The 24,098-nt window shown below is 43.4% G+C and overlaps 1 protein-coding gene and 1 long non-coding RNA gene across 2 annotated transcripts; one reads left to right on the plus strand and one right to left on the minus strand.

The window, feature by feature from the left end:
* Positions 1-6,997: 6,997 nt before the first annotated feature.
* FOXG1 (forkhead box G1) lies at positions 6,998-8,535 on the plus strand. Its single transcript, XM_008152924.3, has one exon. It carries the CDS (start codon positions 6,998-7,000, stop codon positions 8,456-8,458), a length of 1,461 nt encoding a protein of 486 aa, XP_008151146.2. The 3' UTR covers positions 8,459-8,535.
* A 6,306-nt stretch (positions 8,536-14,841) lies between these two features.
* Positions 14,842-24,096, minus strand: LOC129149024 (uncharacterized). The gene is made up of 2 exons (XR_008556004.1): positions 23,918-24,096; positions 14,842-15,425 (listed from the first exon to the last, which is right to left on the minus strand). It is a non-coding gene; the product is annotated as an uncharacterized LOC129149024 (long non-coding RNA).
* Between the last annotated feature and the right edge of the window lie 2 nt (positions 24,097-24,098).

The raw sequence follows: 24,098 nt of genomic DNA on the forward strand, positions 1-24,098 counted from the left end.
GGAGCGCGGGCTAGCGCGCACGGGTGTGCGCGGGGAGGAGCGAGGACCCCTGGACGCTCCCGGCCGGAACCGTTGCGCTTTCAGCCTCCAGGGGTGAACCGAGGAGAGAGAAGATCACGACCTTTTGGCAAACGATGCTCCCACGGATATTCCACTGCTTCGATTTGGAGGGGAAAGGGGAAGACCTCCAGGAAAGGCATTTCAAGAGTTAGGAGGCAGGTGGGTGTGAGATAGGCACGAGTAAAACTGGCTCGTTGGTTTGTTCCCCCAGGATTTTAGAAAGGAAGCAAATGTGTTTGGTTAATAAATAGTTTACTTTCTCTCATATGACTTTCCCCAGGCAAAGGGAGCCGTGGGGATGAATGGTTCTCTGCGTGCCTGCTGGTCTGCTCACCCCATGCAGTTTTCTTTCTTCTCATTCCTTCACAGACCGTCAGAGAGCGAGAGCATTTTCTAAAATTTACTGATGGGTCCGCTACATGGGCTGTTCAGTGTTCCAGATGGACCTTTAAGAATTGAGAAGGTTGCTGGTTCAGAGCTGGCCGCCTAATGGCAACCGAGTCACACTGGTCCACCTTCCCTCACTACACAGCAGTCTGGGGACTTTTTGGAAGGGTGTTTAAAAATAGGGGAGACTCAATGCCCCACCTTCTCTGAACAGTGCAGTAACACTTCCCAAAGTAGATTATTCAGGCTCCTATGGGAAATCAAATTGTAGCTCCAACTAATTATGGAGTACAGTGATGGGATAGTTAGAAGCTCGGCATTTTGAAGCCTGTAAGCTTTTCTCTCCACCTGACATATATTTAAAAGTAACTTTTCCCTTCTTTTGGTGTCACTGATGGAAAATCCTAGGTAGCATTGTCTTGTGTGCTGACTTTTGCCAAGTCTCACTTTCTCCCTTTCAGATACACTGGAGGATTAAAACTAAGGACCTGAGCCCTAACCGCCTTCTTTCTCCTTTACCATCGCCCCTCCAAATCTCTGTCTTTCGATTTAGCGTTTCCTGACCATTGTGAAGAAGCTGGGCCCTTTCCTTGGGCAACCAGAGGGGGAAAAGGAATTGGCCTTTTAGTGCGTGATTGTCCTAAAGGTGTGGAACCCTTTCTCCAATTGAATGGGGTAAAGAAATGGAACAGGCTTGCCCTCACATAATCAGGGTCTCAACTTTTCCCACAAATTGTCTACCCTTGAAGGTCCCGAGTATACTGGCAAATAACCCAATAACCGGAAACAAGCAAAAGGGTAGTGGGCATGTTATATTTACCAAAAAACTGTGCAGAGTAGTCTGACTGAGAGACTTTTCTAAAGTCCTTTGGCCCTGAGGTGGTCATATTCCGTTGTGGATCTGTCTGCACCTGTCTCTCTGTGGGGAAATATTGGGGAGACGCTTCTCCCCACTGTGTTTTGTTGCAGGTCTCAGGACCTCTCCTTGCCATGATTATGTGCTTGCCTTCAGAGAGCTTGGGACCTCTGGCAGAGTCAAGGAAACCTGCCTGGAGAGTCCTAGTCCCAGGGCGTCTCTATCTAGTTCTTTCTTTCTTCCTTCCCTCCTTCCTTCCTTTCTATTTTTGAAACCTTGGACTTACTTGCTTTCAAAGTGGTTCCCTAGCTGATATAAGTTAAACATTTCGAGTCTCAAATAGGAGGCTCTCCCTTAGATTTTTTTTTCTTTCTGGAGGTTCTCAAGGAAAATTGCCATTGCCACAATGTTATGATGGAAGGATGCTGAAATGACAAGCCTAGTAGACGCTTGTCTTAATCATCGGCTTCTTAATTTAGTTTTAGTGCTGTGTGTGTGAGAGAGAGAGCACAGAATATATATATATATATATATATATATATATATATATATATATGCGCGCCCCCGGGGATACTGAGGGTGCGCGCATGCAGAAAGCAGCCGCCTGACAACCTGCAGCTCCCTAATGAGTGATGAGGCAGGGCTGCTGCAGAAAAGTAACACTTGCCTGGTGTGAAGACCTCTTACTGAGAAGTTTAGTTCACTACTGTTCTCGAAAACCTAATCTTATAACCTGTAACCAAAACCCACAGAACAAGGATACAACACGCTAAAGAGTAATTTATAATCACTAAACGTTAGCACCATTACCTGCTGTTAGGAAGGGATTACAGAGAAGTTGGCTCAAATTGGGGCGACCTTTCCTGTTACAGGATCTCTGAAATACCTGGATGCCCCTGCATGGGTTCCACTCCCTCCCGAACGTCACGGGGTCAGGGACTCCCTGGGCGTCTGCAGGCAGAGAGCTTTAGCTGGAGCTGGACGCTGGGCACCCCTTCAGGGATACCCTATCCAGGGAGCTGAGTGCAGGGTGGATTTTAGGTAGGAATGACTTGCCCTCCTTTAACAAGCAGGTAACAGGGGGAAAAAAGAAGGGAAGCACGGAAAGCTGGAAATAGGCCCCAAGGAAGACAGTGTATCCCCGCCAAATAGAAAAAGTAACGCGCTGCTCCCTGCTCGGATGCAATAGGCTGTGGGGCCTTGGTTATTCATTACAACCAGAAACGGAATAATCTAACTCATTCCCCAAGCAATTCTTCCGTGGGAACTGCTCACTGAGTCTGTCCTTCTTTTTGGTGGGGTGGGGGGAAGCGGTAGCCAGAGAAGGAAAAGTTCACCACTATTTATACCAGAAAATTACATTTGCTCTGACTTATGCTTTGATTCGTTAACAATGTGCATTTGTAGATGTATGTGTGTGAGCTCAAAATTAAGCTGCTGATGAAAAAATATTAGAATGATACAGAATTTGTTTCAGATCTGAGACCACTAGGCGCCCTTTGTCTTTTGACAACAATCACGGTCCCAGACTGAGGTGGAAATACAGAGTCAGGGCTTCATGTGTTTAGGAAAGAAGCCCGAAGTGGACACGGGCAGTCCTTCAAATCCAGTTTGCACCCAAATTGTTCAGTAAGATACACAAAGCTTCATCCAGGGACTTTCAACTTGCAAAATACTCGGTCCAAAAACCCCCTCCCCCTCCATTTCATCTAGTAGCAGTTCTAAAAAGAAGCCATTGCTGAGACAAATGTGGGCTGCTGGGTAAACAGTGCATGTTTTGTTCAACAAGCCTACCCCCACACCTATATATGGCACTCTATCTCACTACAAAGTCCAATTAAAATTATTAACAGGAATTCAAGCTCACTTCACCCAAAACTGCAAATGACCTTTTTCATTAGGGAGCCCAGATCTTTAATATGATCATGGTAAACTATAATCTATTTATTCCTACACAAATATCCTATTTTGGGAGACTTGCACTCATGCAATCCTTAAAATAATATAACACATTCTTAATATGCATGCAAAACATTTTTCTAGGCAATATAAGCTCCTGGCACATAAAATCAGATTATTACAGCTCTCATTAGCAGACTCCAGTTTTTGCTGTTTGAAAGTAAACAGAAGAGAAACTTATTTCCACCTGCTAAAATTTCATGCAGGATTACAAAAACAATGCACACTCAGCTTTGACCTAAGAAACACCTTCAAACATTAAAAATTCATCAGTCAGGGCTGGTGGTGTATTCAAGGAATGCTCCTCCACTTTGCTGCTGAGCTTGGATTTGAATAAAATGCCCAATGTTAACAAACAATACCCACGTTTGGCACTTTGTGTATTAAATTGATCAAACAGATTTTAGGAAGCACAATGCACAATTTGTACAGACCTGATTGAGTTAATATAATATCAGCAAATTTTACATCGAAATGATTCTGTTTCTTTTCTTTGTGTTTAAAACCAGCACAGATTACAAATTTTAATGATCTGAAAATGTTTGGTATACAAAATCATGCTTATTTCAGTATTAGCAAAAACACAAGAAATTTTTCAACACAAACACCCAGCTGTGTCTATTTTAAAAGCAGTTCAATGACAGCTTGCACTTATGAGCATGCAATCAGCTAATTTCGCTTTTTTTTTCTTCTGTGTTAATCAACACTTTCCTTCCTGCATATCAGAGTACAAATAGTATAGTTACTCCACATCAGTAAATGTTTACGTAACCTGTCCTTTCCCAAGAATCCGGTTACACCGAATCATTTCACGCTAGACCGGCTACGAAAACGTACCGGGCGTCCACCTCAGAGGGAGCCCTTGTGTGCCATTATAAGTGGCGCTGGGAAGGGGGGCGCGGGAGGGGGAGAGGAACGGGGAGTAGGTGGAGGAATGGAGAGAGGGAGCGAGATGGAGGAGAAGGGGTGGGGGAGTGAGGAGGGAGGTGGGAGAGGGGAGGAGGGAGGAAAGCCAGTTGAGGAAAAGTAGGAATAACAAGCCTGAGGAGGGGAGAAGAGTGGGAGGAGGAAAAGCGAGCAGGAAAAGGAAGCCCAGAGATCTCTCCAGCCTGGTCCAAAGGCCCATTAGCTCACCGGGCTCCGGTAGGAAATCCGAGCTTAGAAGTCAATGTTGGGGGCCGTGTCACTATCAACATTGATAGCTGAAACCCTTGAATTTCCCCTCACGTGTACATATAGTTTGTTTTAAAGTAAGAAAATATGTAGAAATTGGGGTTGGGGGGGAAATACATACATACAGAGGAAGGATAGTGAAGGTTAGTCCAATGTCCAAAGCTCCTTTATGGCATTCCTAATAGAAACATGTTTAAAAACCACCACCAATTTTGTAATTGTCTGTTTTTCTCTTCAGATTCTCTCAGAATTTCAAGGTGAGGGTGGGGTGCGAAGAGTGGAAACTCCCCATCACCCTCATTATTCATTCATTGCATTCTTTATATTAGAATTGAAATTCAACACTACATCGTTTTATTCTTCCTTCGTTTTCTTAAATACCACATCTGCCAGATGATCTGAGTTCATCAAAGTGAAGAAATGTTTACATTTTATGGTTATTTACCTTACAGAGGAGGGAAAGGGGTGCTTTTCATTTATACTTCTCCTCCACCTCCCTCTTCTCTCCGCCTGGATCCTCCGTGAAAGTGGTATGTTTCGTGCCCATGTGGGATGAAACAGCCTTTGATCAGTGTGCTCCGAACCAAATTCCAATCCCTGGGAAATGCTGGGCCTTAGCCCTGCCCCTGGCCACGGGATCCTTTTAAAGCCCCCGAATCACAACCTCCCCTCTCACTTCAGCCCTCAACCGCACCTTCCCAGTCCCAAAGCCCCAGAAGCTGGGACTGTGGGTGCACGGTCCCCAAGCTCCTGGGTGCCCTGCAGCAGCATCAGGAGGGGGGAAGGGCTGCTTTAGTGTGCGGTTATTTCAGGATTGAGGCTCGCCCAAATTAAAAGCATTTCAGATACGGAAAGAAAGGAGTGAAAATAGGAAGGCTTTAAAAAAAAAAAAAAAACAACGGAAAGAAATAGACGCCCATCCTTATTTTCCCTCCAATGTCAACAAGCAAAATGAAAACATTTCCAGGGTGATCGCCGGCGCCTACTCGCTTCCAATTCGGATTAGAAGCGGAGGAGACGCGGGAGCGGCGAGGAGAAAACGGCGAGTCACCCAGCGCGTGAGCGACGGTCTGGAGCAGGACGGAAGGGGAAGGAAGAGACACGCAGATATGGCAGGTGTTACCTGGTTTATTTCGAGACTGGTATTGTTTTCTCTCTGAACACCCCTCACTTCGGAAGGCCATCCTAGGCGCCCACCACTGAGCCGCCCCCGCCCGCCGCCGGCCCGGCTTCCCGGCGGCGCCCGACTGCAGCCCCGAGCTCGCCGCCGCCCAGGCCGCAGGAACCGAGTAAGTAACCCCGGCTTTGCCCCCGCGCGCCAGCCCCCTTCCTCCGCCTCCACCCGCCGTTTCCGAACCTCTCGGGGCCCTCCTCCCTCCCGCGAAGGTGTGGGGCACCCCTCCCCACGCCCGGGGTGGACCTTCCCGCCCCGGCCATCCGAAACCTCGCTGGGTGGCACCTCCGGGGGCACGCCGTCCAGAGGGCTCGGCAAGGCCTGGCCGGCCTGCAGTCCGACGGGGAGAGCAGTACCCAGCCGTGCCTCTCCTCCGGCGCCTCCTTGTCCTGCCCTCTCCCCTCTCCATGCAGCCTCTCCCCGCGCTCCCACGCTTCCCTCCACCGCCGCCGCCCCCGCTCTTAAAAATAAAACCGGATACAAACTTTAATCAATAAGGACAAATACTGACGCTCAAACGAAAATGACCCAGTGCCGTGAGGAGGGAGGCAGGGTGGGAGGTATGGGCCCTAAGAGGGGACTTCGGCGGAGCAGTCCCGCGGGGCGGAGGGGCGCAGGGGGCGCGCGCAGAGGGGCCGCGGCGCAGCGTGCTCCCGCCGGCGTATCCCTGCGCGGCTCGGCGAGGTCGGGGCCCAGCGAGCGGGGGAGGCGGGCCCCGGAGGGGGCGGGCGCCGGGGGGGCGGGGCGTGGGTGGGTGGGCCTGGGCCCGCTGATTGGTCGACGGCGGGAGAGACGCTCCCGCACGCCGCCGGCTCTGATTGGCCCAGCGGTAGGAAAGGTTAAACCAAAAATTTTTTTACAGCCCTAGTGTGCGCCTGTAGCTCGGAAAATTAATTGTGGCTATAGCCGCCTCGATCGCTGTCTTCCCAGCTCGCCGCGGCCGCTCCGGGACGCGCCCGCCCGCCGCCCGGCTCTCCCCCCCTTTGGGCTGCTGCTGCTGCTGCTGTGACTGCTGCTGGGCGAGGAGGAGGAGGAGGAGGAAGCAGCAGGGGGGGGGGGGAGCGGGGGGTGGGGGGGAGACCTAGAAGTAGAGTTGGGAGCGAGGGAGCTTCACCCCCGGGGCGGTGGTTGTTTCTTTTTTCTCTTTCTTTTTTCCTTTTCCTTTTTTTTTTTTTTTCCCTTCTAATTCCTGAGGGGTGGTTGCTGCTTGTGCTACATGACTTGCCAGCGCCGGAGCCTGCGGTCCAACTGCGCTGCTGCCGGAGCGCTCAGTGCCGCCGCCGCCGCCCGCGCCGCCCGCGCCCCGCTCGACACCCACCGGTCGCCGCCGCCCGCCGCGCCGCTGCCCCGCTCCCGCGCCGCCGCCGCCGCCCCTCGACGACTGGGTGATGCTGGACATGGGAGATAGGAAAGAGGTGAAAATGATCCCCAAGTCCTCGTTCAGCATCAACAGCCTGGTGCCGGAGGCGGTCCAGAACGACAACCACCACGCGAGCCACGGCCACCACAACAGCCACCACCCCCAGCACCACCACCACCACCACCACCATCACCACCACCCGCCGCCGCCGGCGCCGCAACCGCCGCCGCCGCAGCAGCAGCCGCCGCCGCCGCCGCCCCAGGCGCCGCAGCCCCCCCAGGCGCGGGGCGCCCCGGGCACCGACGAGGACAAGGGCCCCCAGCCGCTGCTGCTCCCGCCGCCGCCGCCGCCCTCGGCCGCCGCCCTGGACGGGGCCAAAGCGGACGGCCTGGGCGGCAAGGGCGAGCCGGGCGGCGGGGCTGGGGAGCTGGCGCCCGTCGGGCCGGACGAGAAGGAGAAGGGCGCGGGCGCCGCGGGGGAGGAGAAGAAGGGGGCGGGCGAGGGCGGCAAGGACGGGGAGGGGGGCAAGGAGGGCGAGAAGAAGAATGGCAAGTACGAGAAGCCGCCCTTCAGCTACAACGCGCTCATCATGATGGCCATCCGGCAGAGCCCCGAGAAGCGGCTCACGCTCAACGGCATCTACGAGTTCATCATGAAGAACTTCCCCTACTACCGGGAGAACAAGCAGGGCTGGCAGAACTCCATCCGCCACAACCTGTCCCTCAACAAGTGCTTCGTCAAGGTGCCGCGCCACTACGACGACCCGGGCAAGGGCAACTACTGGATGCTGGACCCGTCGAGCGACGACGTGTTCATCGGCGGCACCACGGGCAAGCTGCGCCGCCGCTCCACCACGTCGCGGGCCAAGCTGGCCTTCAAGCGCGGGGCGCGCCTCACCTCCACCGGCCTCACCTTCATGGACCGCGCCGGCTCCCTCTACTGGCCCATGTCGCCCTTCCTGTCCCTGCACCACCCCCGCGCCAGCAGCACTTTGAGCTACAACGGCACCGCGTCGGCCTACCCCAGCCACCCCATGCCCTACAGCTCCGTGTTGACTCAGAACTCGCTGGGCAACAACCACTCCTTCTCCACGGCCAACGGCCTGAGCGTGGACCGGCTGGTCAACGGCGAGCTCCCCTACGCCACGCACCACCTCACGGCCGCCGCGCTCGCCGCCTCGGTGCCCTGCGGCCTGTCGGTGCCCTGCTCCGGGACCTACTCCCTCAACCCCTGCTCCGTCAACCTGCTGGCGGGCCAGACCAGTTACTTTTTCCCCCACGTCCCGCACCCGTCCATGACCTCGCAGAGCAGCACGTCCATGGGCGCCCGGGCCGCGTCCTCCTCCACGTCGCCGCAGGCGCCCTCCACGCTGCCCTGCGAGTCCTTGAGACCCTCTTTGCCCAGCTTCACGACGGGACTGTCCGGGGGACTGTCTGATTACTTCACACACCAAAACCAGGGGTCTTCTTCCAACCCTTTAATACATTAACATCCCTGGGACCGAGACTGTAAGTGAACGTTTTACACACATTTGCATTGTAAATGATAATTAAAAAAAAAAATAAGTCCAGGTATTTTTTATTAAGCCCCCCCCCCCCCCGCCATTTCTGTACGTTTGTTCAGTCTTTAGGGTTGTTGATTATTCTAACAAGGTGTGGAGTGTCAGCGAGGTGCAATGTGGGGAGAATACATTGTAGAATATAAAGTTTGGAAGTCAAAATTATAGTAGAACGTGTATCTAAATAGTGACTGCTTTGCCATTTCATTCAAACCTGACAAGTCTGAGAGCCGCCCAAGTTCCATGTGTGCAGTATTATAAGTTATCATGGATCTACATGGTGGACGCAGACCTTGAGAACAACCTAAATTATGGGGAGAGTTTTTAAATGTTAAACTGTAATTTGTATTTAAGAAGCATTCGTAGTAAAGGTGCCCAAGAAATTATTTTGGCCGTTTATTGTTTTGTCCTTTTCTTTTAAAAACTGTTTTTTTTTCTTTTGTTTACTTTTAGACCAAAGATTGGGTTCTAGAAAATGCACTTGGTATACTAAGTATTAAAAAAAAATGAAAGTTGTTTCAGTTGGCAGCACTGCCCATTCAAATGAATTGGAAGGGGACAAAATTAATGATTGCCTTCAGTTTGTGTTGTGTATATTTTGATGTATGTGGTCACTAACAGGTCACTTTTATTTTTTCTAAATGTAGTGAAATGTTAATACCTATTGTACTTATAGGTAAACCTTGCAAATATGTAACCTGTGTTGCGCAGATGCCGCATAAATTTGAGTGATTGTTAATGTTGTCTTAAAATTTGATTGTGATACTGTGGTCATATGCCCGTGTTTGTCACTTACAAAAATGTTTACTATGAACACACAGAAATAAAAAATAGGCTAAATTCATATATAACTTGATACTTTTGTCTCTTTTATTAAGTAGAGCTAAGTTCTAGAGAATTCAAAGGCTTTTTCAGCCAAATAAAATTTAAACGCTCCTTTCATTTGAACCGAGACTTTAAATGAAAAGAGTATTTTTTTTCCATTATGGAATCAAATTTTACCAAGGAGCAGGCTATTTAATAAACACTAGCTTTAAACAAAGTATAGGCTTTTCAGCTGATATTTTTAAGTTTCTGTAGATGTACTCAAAAAGAGATAATTTAATGTGCATAGTTATTTACCCTGTGTTTATTTTCAAATCACTCAATAGAATGCTTTTTATATATTTTGTTTCAGGTATCTTGTTTATACCACTTGGCAAACTATAAATAAATGTATGTGGTTAGTTCGAAGTGAATATAATGCACACAATATGTAATATATATAGACACACAGAGCCCTTCAGTTCAGGTAAAATTTGCGCTATGAATGCTGCAGATATTTTTGTTTAAATATTTGTATTTATACTAAGCCAGCATTTATTTTGGTCGTTGTTTACTCACAATGAAAGAGTTCTAATAAAGATGTGCTGAAGTTGCAATATAGATTTTGCTGAAGTGCTCACCTGTTGTAATGACTTGCAGACCAATGTTTATATTTTATTTTTAAATTATAACAATTTAAAGTTCTAGAAATTCAGAAGCAGTAAAATGCCTCTTTCTCATTTTCTTTCATTTTTGCATTGTAGAGGTATTTATCTGATTCCCTTTTAGATAAGTCTGTATAATCTAGAGATTTGTTTCTTTGTTTACAGTCATAATCTTAACTTGTAATATACATATGCATGCATATATATGCATATATATATATATATATATAATTCTGAAACAACATGAAATGATTTTTGAATTGTTTCAGCAGTCCTATTGCAATGACTCCAGAAAATAATTATAAAACCTAAGTAAAAGGTTTAGTAACTAATTGGATCCTGTGGTGAGTCCATGGAGGACAAGTTGTTCATTTGTTACAATTGTATAGTCTGAAATGTGTTCTGCAGTAATGCAATAAGCTGGCTACTTCTTACAATGGGCCCAATGAAAAATAATCTGTCCCCAAGATGTTATCGGCAAACACTTAGAGAGTTGCTCAGGGGGAAAAAAAAATAAAGCCTAGGAGAGAAGCAAGAGTGACTCAAATAGATTTGAAATAGAAATACAGCACAGTTAATATTGGAATATGGGGATGGATGGGTTGCGAATGGAGAGGTAGAAGAAGAAAGTGAGAGAGAAGGGAGGAAAGAATAAAAGGATCTTTAAAGAAATAAAAATCCCCATTACCAAAGGAAAGAATGAGAAAGAAAGGGAGGTGTCTAAGAAAGACAGAAAGGTAAGGGCCAGGATAATTAAAAGAGTTGGAACCAAGTATGTACAAATAGGAAATGGACCTAATAGACTAAGACGGCTAGTTTAATTATCTCCTTTAAGCAGACTGGGCATGATTTTATTTTTTTCATATGAGAGCAATTTCACCAAAGGTCAAAGTTGCTTGAAATTTAACAGTTCTTCAGAATGAAGCATGAAAGAAAACCCCACAAATAAATTGTTTTAGAAGCCAAATTTATGGCTGGTATTAAAAACAGTGATAGAGTCCAAGTGAATGAGGTTAGGCAAAGGAGATCCCCACTGATGCATTTGTGAACAAAAACAGCTGAAGGAAAAGCATGTGTTTAGACTGAAAAAGGTGATGACGTGTTTGCTTTTATCGGGGATTTTATTTGTGGAATGATAATGTACTGGCACAGAAGAAATATAGTCTTTTGCCGATCAAAAGTTGAAGAGAGAGTTGAACTCTTATATTGAGTTAAAAGGACATAGATCTGGAAGAAAGATTTCCTCCTTGAGTATTTTTTTTTAGCCATATTAAAAAGCTATATTTATTTGTGATAAGTGTTTATTTGCATGATGGAGAAATAGAATTTCAATGGCAAACATTATAGTTAGAAGTCAAGATTAAAGCTGACTTCTTTGAATTCATAGGAACTAAGGACTGGAGTGGAAATTCTACTTGGATACATTATATATATACATATATAATGGGGGACAGAGAAATTTGTGAAGGCCTCCTGCTGCCCAATATGAACATTTCATTTATCTCCCTCCGTCTATCCTATCATCCTTCAAGTTATCTTCTTCAAAAATGCATGATAATGTAGTGTGGCATTTAGTAGACTTTTTTTTGCAACAAATTAATTGTAATATGGTGTTGATATTTATTTTCACCAATCTTTGCCAGTTAAAAATTACCTTATACCAGGAAAAACATTTTCAAAACTTTTGAACTGTTTCTTCTTTCATAGTTACAACTGTTTTCAATGTGATGAAAATTGTTCTTTTTGAGATTTTGGAACTAAAAGTGATCACAACTTATAACTTGAAATTCCAAATTATATTTTATTTCTAGGTTTAAAGTATTTTACTTGAATTTATCTGGTATAAAGTTAATATAAGTTACTAATATATAAAACATTAAGAAAATGGCTTAGTTAGAGCAGGAAAGGATTCTTCCAAATATGTTTCAAGATTTAATACAAATATCTTTATGATCATGGAAGATTTCATGTGATTTCTATGACTTGCATAAAATCAAGGGTAGAGAGGCAAAAAAGTGAATCTTCTTGTGTGTTGATTATATATATTTAAGTTGCATATTTCACCCACATAGGTAGATAAATTGAATATATTTAGAATTCTAAGTATATAAATGTAATTTCTAAAAAGTATTTTCTACAACATTGCTGAGGAGCTTGCATGCATTGAAGTAATTTTGCTTTTGAGATATTAATTTTATGTATAGTTAAAGTGTCTGGTTGTGTTTGGGGACATAATGCCTGTTGGAGAAATAGGCTAGCAAAAGGTGAAGGTGAAGATCATTAGAGGTTTTAGAGCTGGCTGAGATGGGATGCTGGGGTTGTGTAACCGTGCCTGGAGGGCGGGGTTCCTGTACATTCCTACTTCAGCAGATAACCTGCCCCCAGCACCACTCCAGCTTCTGCCAGACAGATGGAACTCTCCAACATGATAATCTGTGCAGCCATCCCAACAAGCAGGGTAGGTGAAACTTGCATTAAAATTCTACCCTCTTTTTTTTTTTTTTTTCTACGTGAAGCCAGATCCTGAAGATATGGAGAGAATAAGGGTCATCTAGATTCTCCTTAAACTCATACTCGCCTGTCTGCATTCTCTCTAAGAGCTACCTACCTGTGAGAGTTCAAAGGCACTCTTTCACAGTACTTCATTTTCGATTTTTTGGTGTGCTTTTTTTCTTTTTCTTTTAAGGCTTTCTTTTCTCATCCCAACCATTCCCTCTTCCCTATCCCTTCTCCAGGGCCTCCCCTCCCCCAACCACCAGCAGTTAAAATAATCCACCTCTTAGTTTTGGCCCCTAGACCGACCTTTTCCCCACTGTAGCAGTCAGTTCGCCGGAACTTAGTCCTGAGGGTGTAGCTCTGGGGAATATGTGATGTGTTGTTAGGGTTTGAGTCTATTTTCTTCCTTCCGATTTCTGTCTGTTTTTTCCCTCCACCCAAGACTGCCTGAAGTTGTCTGAAGATGCGGAAGAACAGATTTGCGGCCTGGGAGCGCTCCTCACTTACCCCAGATCGGTAAGTAAAAGTGATTTTCAGAAGCGTGGAGGGCTACCCCTGACCACCTTTGACTGAGGTTTAAACCACGACTTTGAGGTCCCTTGGCGAAAGTGCTCCTTTTTTTTTTTTTATTTAATTTCCTTAGAGGAGTGTGCTACCAAGGAATTAGCTGAGGAAATGCATGCTTTTTCCATGTCGGCAGAAAGTCACTGTGCGTCCCTAAGTAAAGAGGATGTAGACATGGCAAAGAGGGACGAAGAGAAGCCAGGCGAATTTATATGGAGAAGGGTTAGTAGGAGACTGAAACAGGTCCCCAAGTGCAAAGTCATTCATTTCGTGGAAATATGATTTCTGCGTCTGACCGCAACGGCAAGAATATCCTAACTGGACTTTCTTAACGTTTAAACCCGTAGGTATTTGCTCTTGTGTTTGAGACAAAGCTCTATGCTTCTAGAGACTTACCTCGTTCTAAAGTTCTTTTTTTTCTTTTCTTTTTTTTTTTGGGGGGGGGGAGGCAAATGCTTTTCCTCCCCATTTTCACACTAACATTGCCAACCTCCCCCAGAGCTGGGCATCCACCCTCAGCTTTTTGGCCTGGGTCACTCAAGTCCCCCTCCCCCTCCCCAACACACACACACACACACACACACACACACACACACACACACGCGCGGATTTAGCGGAGCTGCTCCAGGTGGAGGGCAGCGCACCGGGGTGGGAGGCCGCCCTTCTGCCGGTTCGAAGGACGAGGGAAATGAGCACCGTTCTGGGCCTGACTTTGTCCCTGCTGGGAATATCTCAGGTCCCGGCTTTGGGAATCTCAGGCAAATAATTGATTCCTAATGCACACTTAGGGGACAAAGGTGTAAGCTCCAGAGCCTGGCTGTCCCGAGAGTGGCTACGAGCGCCCCACGCACAGGTTGGTTCCGCCAGAAGCGAATCTGGGGGCTTCGCTGCGATTTCCTATTCGCCTTCTCGGAACCTCTTGGGGATGAAGTTGGAGAGAGAGGCACGGTGGTGGGAACTGAAGTCCTAACAGCAGGGACCCAGCGTTTTCTGTTTTATTTTGTTTTCCCCTCGGGTGGTGGAATCTGTTAAAGGGACTAGGACTGCTGGGTCCGGCGCCGGCGGCAGCGCGCGGCCGGGGAGGAGAGGAGAGGCGCTCGGGGACCGGCGGCGGGTCCGGCCTCGGGGGAGACGAGCGCTGCGCGGGAGCAGCAAGGTGAGGGCGCTCTTGCCCAGGACAAGCAGAGCTCGGCGTTCCGTAGCTCACGCTGGCTGAGGCCAGGGAAATTGACTCCAGAACCGGCTGGTGCGCTTCCTTTCTCTCTCTCTCTTTCTCTCCTCCCTCCCCGCCGTGTTCTCCCCTTCCTTCCCCCGCCCCATAAAAGTTGATTCTTTTGTTTACCTGGTGCTGTTTCAGATCTCAGCACTTACTTGCTAGTTGATAACACTGTTTTCTCTGTTAATAGACATCTTTTCTCCTTTCCACTCCCTGCTCTTCCATTTCGCTTTCCACCGCTTATTCCTTTTCTACCCGAGCGTGTGGGCCAAGGTGAAGGTTTTTTGTTTTTGTCTTTTCAAACTGGAAAAGAGGTAGCCTTGGGGTGGGAACTCCCTGAAGGACTAAGGGAGGCCCTGGGTTGGGGAGAGGGAGGCAGGGGTTGGGGAGGGCAGAGCATCCCTGCGTGTGCCGGGGAGTACCGGGCCGTGGTCTCCAGCCCTGGAAGGAGGGGAAGGAGAGGACAATGCAAAATAGAGCTTCTGACTGTCCCTCCATCACCCATAAGACCCAGTTTCCATGCTTCAACGTCATCCTTACCTGGCCTTCTGTCAAACTTGAGGTAGGCAGAAATTTTGAAATTGTAATCATAAAGGGTTTTCTAAATAATAACAAATAACCCTCAAAATTATTTTTGTGGGAGTGAGAGGGGAGATAAAAATGTCCCAAGTCCTTTTCGCGGTCCGGTGCCTGACATGTGTAATCCTCTTTCATGGTCTTTGGCCTTTCCGAAGAGCTTCACGGGAGGAAAGCACATTGCATATTGCTGAGATTTGGAGATTCCTGTCCAAGTGAAAAGTTGCCGGACATGTTTGGATATTCATTTTTGCCTGAGTTTAATTTGTCTGCCCAGGTAGCGCTTTCAGAATCAGGTCGAGGTCTTCAGTTTTATTCCCTCTTTTCTTGTCTCATTCTTTAAATAAGAATGCGGGTGTAAAATGCAAAAACATTCATTGTTGATTCCGTTGATCAGGAAGACTAAACACTGTAGTGGGGTTGGTTAGGGAGAGTTGTCTTCAGTTCTTCATTTTTTCACTGCTCTGGAATAGTGACCTGATCATTGTTTTTTGAAGTTAAATTATCTGTTAAATTAGCCCTAAACAATAACTGTTGATATTTTCCCTTTGGGTCCGGTTGCCCTGAATTCTTTTCCCTAGATGGGAAGAAGAGGAATCAAAGAGATTGCTTGGTCACATAAAAATGTAAAGATAATAAAAATCTATATTTATGTGCTGGTGATATTATGTAAGAGAAATCACTTTCAAAGAAGATGAATTTTATAAATAAATTTGTTTAGAGGCCTGTGCTTCAGAAGGACCACACTAATTCAAGATGACTGTAAATAAGCATCTTTGTTGATTAAGAAAAAATATGAACACAGTATTTTCATTACTCTACAAAACCTAAATGCTCAAACTCATCATATACCGGTGCTTGCTAATCTAAATTAATTCTGTCATACAGCGATATTCTCAAAGAGGAAATTTAACTTTAAGCAAAATCTGAAATGTTTTAGATGTGAATTTCTAGAAATCCAAAGTATATTTATTTCTTTGAGTCAGACACTTGTTTGTTTTGCAATCATTATATAAAACAATTTTGGAATAGCGCAGATGCTCCCCGCCCCCCTCCCCTTGTTTCAGATTGCTTGCATATGCAGGCACAGGCATGAGAGCTTCCAGGATATATTAAGGAAATGACATTTTTCTCATTTGTTTTAACAAAAGCCCAAAGAATCTTTAAACCCAAAGGTAGTAGGGTAGTTCAAAAATCTTTTAAAATAATGAGCACTATTGTGTGTTTTTCCTATTAAAATGTGCTGAATGAATGAATAATTAGAGGCTATGATGAAGGTTGAAAAATTCAGAACAAGAATGAGGTGATAATTTTGTTATTTAATACTTTTATAATTTTTATAATTAGCAATGTAGTTTTAAAGTTGGCAAAGCTTTCTTAGAAAAAAGTATGTACTCCTCCCACCCCATCGAAAGTACTTTAGGCTGAACGAAAGAATCAGGTAGAACTGGCATCAGGGCTTGTTTATTATATTTTATTTATTTATTCCAGTAGTAGTATTAGTGGAGTTGAAAATACACTTTTAATTATACATCTTGAGCTTACTGTAGGTTGGAAGACTAAAATTGATCATTCCTACATCGATAGTGTTGCCTATTATTGCATTGATTTGTGTTTGTTTATATAGAGGCTTTTGGTTATTTACCTACATATTTCAGCATCTGCCTCTTGATTATTATCACAGGTTGGTTTTAATGAAAGCTTATATATAGGAAACATGCTTGATATATCAATTTTAAGTAAACCTGATAGTGAATTATGTCAACCCAAAGAGTTTATGAAATTACTTATTCATACTTGCTTTTTTAGTAGTTAACTGTTTCTCATTAAAACCTCAAGCTACTTGAAAACTTCCATTCTTCTCTTCACATATTGTATTGATGTGTTTCAATAAAATGGAAACACAGGTAATTTTATGGCGTCAGATATGATAGAATGAAACTGATGAATGTCTTGTCCTTTTCTGTTGGCACAACTAAGTTCCCCTCATAACAATAAGGTGGCCTCTGTGTTTACTAGTGCCCTAGATGAAAAATCAAGGAGCAGCAGGATTTGGGTATAGAAATGGCCTTGTTTAAAAAATATCTATGACTTTAAGTTATGCCAGGGATACTTGTACTATGCAGGATATTTCAGAGTTCTCCAATACATATTAAATGCATACACTCATTTATTCTATGATTTAGTGTATGTGTACCATTCTGTTGTATAAAGATGGGCATTTCTTGGACTAATATCTCACATGTAAATGTTATGTATCAGGGTTCATTTGAACAAATACAACACTAAAGTCCATGGGATGTTCTTTACATGCACAATGTAATAGTGGGAGATAGTGATGCGTTTGCCTGCTTCTCTTATTGTCATTACAAAATGTGGAAAGATGACTTGGAAATTGGAAAATAAAAGTAGCTTAATTTATTGAGGGCTATTTACTCCTCATTTTATAGTTGTTTTTTTTGTTGTTTGGAGGATGAATCTTTCCTTGATAAAATTTTGGAATACATCTACCAAATACAGTTTACAGTCCAATTCTTCATCTATAGAGCTCCCCCATCCCCTGCAGTATTTGTGAAGTATATTGGGGAGAAAATTAACCGAATTATTTCTTGAGGATGAAAGGGTCTTGGGAGATGGAAAATGTATCTCCTCAACCTGTCGAGTTTTCCTGAAATTGCTTAACCTCAGCATCTGCACTGGGAGGTGGAGCCTCACAGTCCCAGGGCTGCAGGCGGGAGGTGGCTGAGCCGGGACCTCAGGCTTTGCAGAAGGTTGAAAGGAGAAATGGAGGGAGAGCTTTGAGTTTGTTTATTTAGTTTATTTTTCTGTCCTGTGCCAAGCCCTTGAAATTAACACAGGAACATGGCCCTTTAGGACCAAGCACTCTCGGCATTCTTTCGAGACTGAGATTCCAGAGCATCAGATGAACAGGATGGATAGCTAGGGTGTGCTCACCCAGCCCTCCCTCCATCTTTTTATGGACACACCAGCTCCTCCTCACGTGCATGGGGTAGTGGACAGTGTTGACTTGAATTGCGCTGGCTTGCTCCAAGCCTCTCCTGTGAATGAACCCGAAAACACTCGACAGGTCGTGAATAATCGTTTTAATGAGTGTGCAAAGCGTGCGACGGGGTGCACCGAGCTGTCGGGTTAAACAAACAACTTGTACCCCGACTGAATCTGATTGTTAAAGTGCAAAGTGATGTCAGTACCATTTCCATTGCCCTGCGGAAAACCATAGATCTGACATTCGGGAGTCTAATTTTTCTCATTAAAAATATTTTCCAACCATATATGTGATCTTCTTCAATATTAACCTGAGCCAAACAGAACCTCATTTGGAAACCAGAGAAATTGTCATGTTACTACTTCAAAAACAAATCAAGAGAAAAACAAGGAATAAATCAGAACAGATATTAAAAGTCTGAGAATTTCTTTTTGATAGCTCATACATCATTGCTGATCAATATTGTAAAAATCTTACCTTTATATTTATTTTATATAACTCACTAGAGGCAAATATCAAGTTAACTGAATCTAATCAACTAGGATTGATCATTCGGCCCTGTACTAATATAATCTCTGAACCTGTAAGGACTTTTTATATTGAAAATTTAACTAAAATACTTGCTCTTTATGTTAGCTTGTGAAAGGATGAATGAATAAGTAGTTCCCACATTTATGCTTTCAAGGAAAACAGTTTGGAGGAAAGTAATGGGAAAGGAACCCTGATGGGCCACCCTCTTAAACAATAACAAAAAGCACAAGCAGAAGTGAGTTCTTCAGAAATCACACTCTCCCCCACTTTTTCTGCACAATTGCACTGGAGAAATAGTTCTTTTCCATCCAGTTAAAAGACCTACTTGGTTCAGCCGCTGCTGCTCCTTATCTTATTAAAAAAATGTTCACAATTTCAAACATCAAAAACCACATAAAAGAAAAAATAAAACCTCAAAAGATTTAAAAAAATATCCCTTTTACATACCCCTTCTAAAAAACTGTGGAGTAATGTGTAAAATGTTTTCCTCCACCAGCACCTTCTATACATTCACAAATCAAAACATCCAATTAAAAAGATGGTTGGAAATCAGTGTATTTGTTCCAAATAACTAGTTTATTTAACCAAAAAACAATATAGGAAAGTTAAGGGTTAATATTTTTATTGGATTAAGTTTTATAGATTTTGTATTTTACTTTACTTTATTAAAAACTGAAACATATCATGTCCTACAGTCTGAAGGTTGTCCTCTAATAATTATAATCAGCTTTAAAAATGAATTAGGATATGCTATACTTTTAATATGGAAGTTCAGCAGCATTTGATTATTCAGCTTGTACTGGCCATATTGCTATCTACATCTATCAGACTTTAACCATCTATTTTACATATGATTGTCAATATACAACCAATGGAAATTAAATGAATGAATCCATATAAAACATAACCGAGGTATTTAATGGAGTAAGCAATTTCTTTTGGAAGTCATAGTTTTGTTATTATAGTTGCTAGTTTGTATACATCTGTGTCAGTTTAGCCACAATTGGATAAAATGGAAAGTATTGAAATTCAGTTTCCATCATCAAAACTTGGAAAAGACAACCAGCAGTTTAGTATAGTGATTTTTGTGTATTTTAACTGTTATCTAGTGAATGTCTGTATCAGAATATCAATTCAGAATAGCCTTTATTTTCTAGGAGATTTGACAAAAAAATGACTATCAAAAAGTAGGGGCTTGCACTTTTTATTGCTTTAAATATTTTGGGGCATACAACAAACGGTGCAGTTATTCCCTAAACAGATTTCTTCTCTGTGGGCTGAGTTGAGGAATTTTAGGAGCCAGTGAAAGAGCCACATCCATTTCTGTTTTAGATGCACAAACAGCAAAACTAGAGGATGCATCTATTTTTTTGTTGTGTGTGTGTGTGTGTGTGTGTGTGTGTGTGTGTGTGTGTGTAAAGAACTACACCATTAAAAATTAATTATATTTGAAAGAGAGCAGAGAGCTTGTTGTGGAATTGCGTTATTGAATTTATATTCCATAGAACCTGTCTGTGGAGAGGGCTGAAATTGTATACCTGTCTTAAATGATGCACCCTCTTCAGTGAGGTGCATAACAACAGCAAAGAGATGAAGGAAGCAAACCTGGAGGGGAATAATAGATATTTGGATGGGCCTAAGCAGAGGGAATCCACATGCAAATGCAATTCACATGAAGAACAAGCACGGGGTCTTTGTTCTGTCAACAAAAACAAATATAATTTTTTTCTCTACAAAGCAAATCACAGAATGATCTTAGCTGAATTTGAGTGACTAAGGATATTTCAATTATCATATTTCTGATCCCCAAGTCCTGTTTTATTTCACAGCTGCCAAATTTTATATCCAAAGTTTAGATTCTTTTCCTCCCAAATCCTACATTGGTATGAATCATCCCTGATCATTTTTAGTTTTTGGCTTAATTACTAGTTTTCAGCTTTAAATTACTGATAAACTAATTAATCTGACTAATGTTCCTAAACTTCTGTGAATAGTATAATAGATGCAACAACAACACAAATAAAATAAAATCTGCAGCCATAATGACAAAAATAAAATGTTAATAATAATAATGCAAACAATAATAGAAACAATTTTAAAATAATTTCTCTGGCTGAATAGAATGAAGAGGAAATTTGTGTTTCACAACTGCAGTTAGGTATTTCTCTTATTTCTTGTTTCACTGGTTAGATGGATGACCTGTTCTGGCCCAACTCAAGTGTTCTGAGACTCCCTTGATTTAATATGATTGGTCTTTTTAATCGCACAGAGTACTTTTGTACCCACTTTTCTTCATTGATATGGGTAAGATCCCCCCAAACACCATTCAGAAGCAAATCAACTCGCGAAGGAGACTGGGAGCAGAGGCAGACCTGTGGCTGAAGTTCTGCTGGTGAATGGGCAAGCTGTCATATTTGGGATTCTGTAATGGGGCTGTGGAGTTTGAAATGGGCAAAGTGCTTCAGTTATGAGATGTCTGTGAGCCAAAGAGAAGAGTAGCCCTGAGGAACTCGGCCATAGGACAGGACACAAAAATTAAGAATTCGGTTCCCCTGAATTCCTTTGATTCCTTTAAGGATAGAAGGATGGAAAGGGGACAATAAAGTGAAGGGAAAAGTGGAGGAAGGAGTCCGGGTTGAAGATGTAATTGGTAGTGATCTAGCTAGTGAAGCTAAGCCCATCTCCTTAGGAGGAGGGAGAGGTGCTTTTGTCAACTGTAAACCTGACAAGGTTTATTGGTCCAGGTGTGAGAACAGCCACCAGCTCCTGAGGCTAAGCTGGAAAGAATCTGCCAGTGAATCTGTGTCTGCAGGAATCTAACTATACTCTCAGCCCCATGTTCTGAGCTCCCTGTGTTATCTCCCCCCTCCCCCCAAAGGGGAAAAAAAAGCAGTTGGGAGGGAATTAGACTCAATGTTTGTCAGGCAGATGTTGCGGGTTGTTCGTTAACTGCTTTCATTTGAGGAGGGGAAAGAAGCTGGCTAGGAGAGGAAGGGTAGTTATAGGAGAGGAGAGCAGAGACTGAGATAGAAATTCCTTGGCAACCCAGCTACTAGGGCCAAATGGATAAGGACCTTAGCTATAGAAGGGTAATTTGGGAGCAAGGAAGGGTAACCATTCAATATTTTTGTGTTGTTTTGTCTTATTGTAAATTAATGTAGCCCTAAAATTTTATGAAAAAAAACAACCTGCATGTCTTGTTAAAAATCAAATTACAAAAAGAAAGGCCTAACTATCAATGCCCTGTTCTGTCCTCTAGAAAACTTTTTTCTTTAGATATTGTCTTAAAGATACACACACACACAATCCATAACTAAAACAGTGTTTGAAGGAAGAAAGAGAGGGGCGAAAAGAAGGACACAGCTTCCCTGCTGGTTGTTCCTACATCCATCTTTTCACCCCTAACAGCAGGGAGGCTGAACAATTCTTTTTCATTTCTGTCTAATCTTTTCACTTAAAAAGGTATGAAATAGTCCAGTTCATGAGAATAGTATTTTATTGAAGATTAGCAAAGAAGGAGGAACTTTCACTTCTAGAGATAAATTCACTGAATATAGTCTGCAATGGGAGAAAGGCAGCTTTGGCTGCAACTATATATTGCTTTGCTCTTCAATGGTACCCCAGGTTTTCTCCCTGCACCAATAATAAGTTCATTTCAACTCTTCTGGAAGTACAGCTCTGCAACTTGAACTCAAACTGGAGCTTCCCATATAAAATCCAAATCTAATACAAATAACCTTAAGAAGAAATATTGTTATTGTGATTGTTTTTTGTTTGCATTGTTCTTTTGATTAATAGAAAAGTATCATTTGTTTCAATAAGATAATTAAAAGAAATCAACACCGCCAGTAAAAGTAACCCTCAATCTTGTTATATACACCCCCCCCCAAATATGGCTTTTAAGAATTGATTTTCAAATATTTTGGTTTTAATTGTATATAACTGAGAACCCCTGGTTCATTGGAGACATGCCTAACTAAAAGAAACCAAGTTAGTACTTGTGTAATGGGAATATAGGACAGAAAGTAAAGAAGCAATAAAAGTTATTTCACAAAGTCATGCAGACATTCACGTGCCCAGTTTATGCGCCTATTTAATAAAATTATTAGACTTCTATATTTCCATATCTTAAAAATCATTTAGCCAACACAAACCAGATATTTAAATGTTTATGCATATATGCACCGTGCTTCATATAGTTCAAATATGTATGCTAGTTTATTTTATAGGAACTAAGACTTAATAAATATTAGCATTTCTAAGTTTTTAACTACCAATAACTGGGGTTTATTTGTGATCTGTAAACACTAAAGGAAACCAGAACCATTACATTTTGTTTAGATTTTATGATGAATCAAATTCAGATTCCTATCTTGGGATATGCAACAGTAAGGAATTTAGGGGTGAGTGAAATTAAGACCTACACATTTTGTAAACCAAGATGTAGTAATTTCATTTTTTAAACACTAACATCTTACTATTAAGTAAAAGAAATATACAGTTTCAAAGATAGGAGAGTTAAGCAATGACGTTTCAGAAAGGGAATGGCTGCAAATGATGCTAACATTTTTTTTCCCAACAAAGAACTTTCAAGGCAGATACAGTTAGATCTGTTGCACAGTGGCAAAGCAAACATTTTAGAAGTGGGTTTGGGGAGATTTAATGGGCTGACACTGAATATTTATGAAGACTAATACTCTTTTTGAACAGGTTTGGGTGATTGTCAATCCTGCTCCTTAATAACTGGGAGGAGGAAGGTATGGGGGTGTACATGTCCAAGCGACCCAAGCATTGCTAATGGTGAGATATGACTTGTGTAGAACAGGAAGGATTCCATACCATGAGAAGAACTGCAAAAGTCTATTGGTCCTATCAGGTTTACGCTCTTTTAAGTGCACATTTCAAAAACTTATCCTTTCCACTAGGCTCTCATTTGCAGTTATGACTTCACAGCCAGCAGCCAGCTTGTATTATAGTTCAACACATCAATTCAGTTTTGGAAAAAAAAAACAACAACCAATGGACAGGAAAAATAAAGTTAGTCTTAATAAAATTCTCATCGGCAGTTGGAGAAGAGGGAAGAGGGAGGCTTCAAAACAGGACAGTGGGAAAAGAGCAGTACTCCTTACGTGAGTTTTGGGAAGATGCTAAGTAAAAAGCTGTTCAGAAATTGGGATTAATAGAGCAGTTTAAATACAAATCTGCCGGAAATCGCGCTCCGTTTGAATGAAAATGAAGGAGTTTATGCATATTCTAATTTTCTCTGTTTGCCTGCTATTTTGGAGGAAGAGACTTCTTTTGCTGATGGTGGAACTTTTTTTGTTCTGCACAGGAAATGTGTCTATGAACACAAATATTTTTCTCCCCCTTTCCATTGCTCTCCTCCATCCCGCCCCCCCTCTCGGTAAGCAGAGGTGGCTGGGGTCCTCAGTTCTGTGGCCACCGACCCCAAGGTTTCTCCCCGCTCCCAGGATAACGGGGGGCCAAGCAGTGCCGGGAAAGGGAATCAGGGTTCCTCTGAGTCACCAGACCTTTGGAGATTAACAGGAGTTTCCACTCCATGTTGGGACATTCAAAGAGCGGAGAGAGCGAGGCGTCAGACGACTGCTGTGATGAACATTCATTTCAAAAGCCGTTTCCTCTCACCACCGAATTCCCAGGGACGACAAGGCTGAGGAGGCCCGTAAACGTGACCTCATAGACACGTGAGGA

This window comes from Eptesicus fuscus, chromosome 5 (genome assembly GCF_027574615.1).
Source record: "Eptesicus fuscus isolate TK198812 chromosome 5, DD_ASM_mEF_20220401, whole genome shotgun sequence".
NCBI lineage: Eukaryota > Metazoa > Chordata > Mammalia > Chiroptera > Vespertilionidae > Eptesicus > Eptesicus fuscus.

Bases quoted from the DNA above. Each gene is read 5' to 3' on its own strand.
- FOXG1 (XM_008152924.3), top strand. From the start codon at position 6,998: ATGCTGGACATGGGAGATAGGAAAGAGGTGAAAATGATCCCCAAGTCC.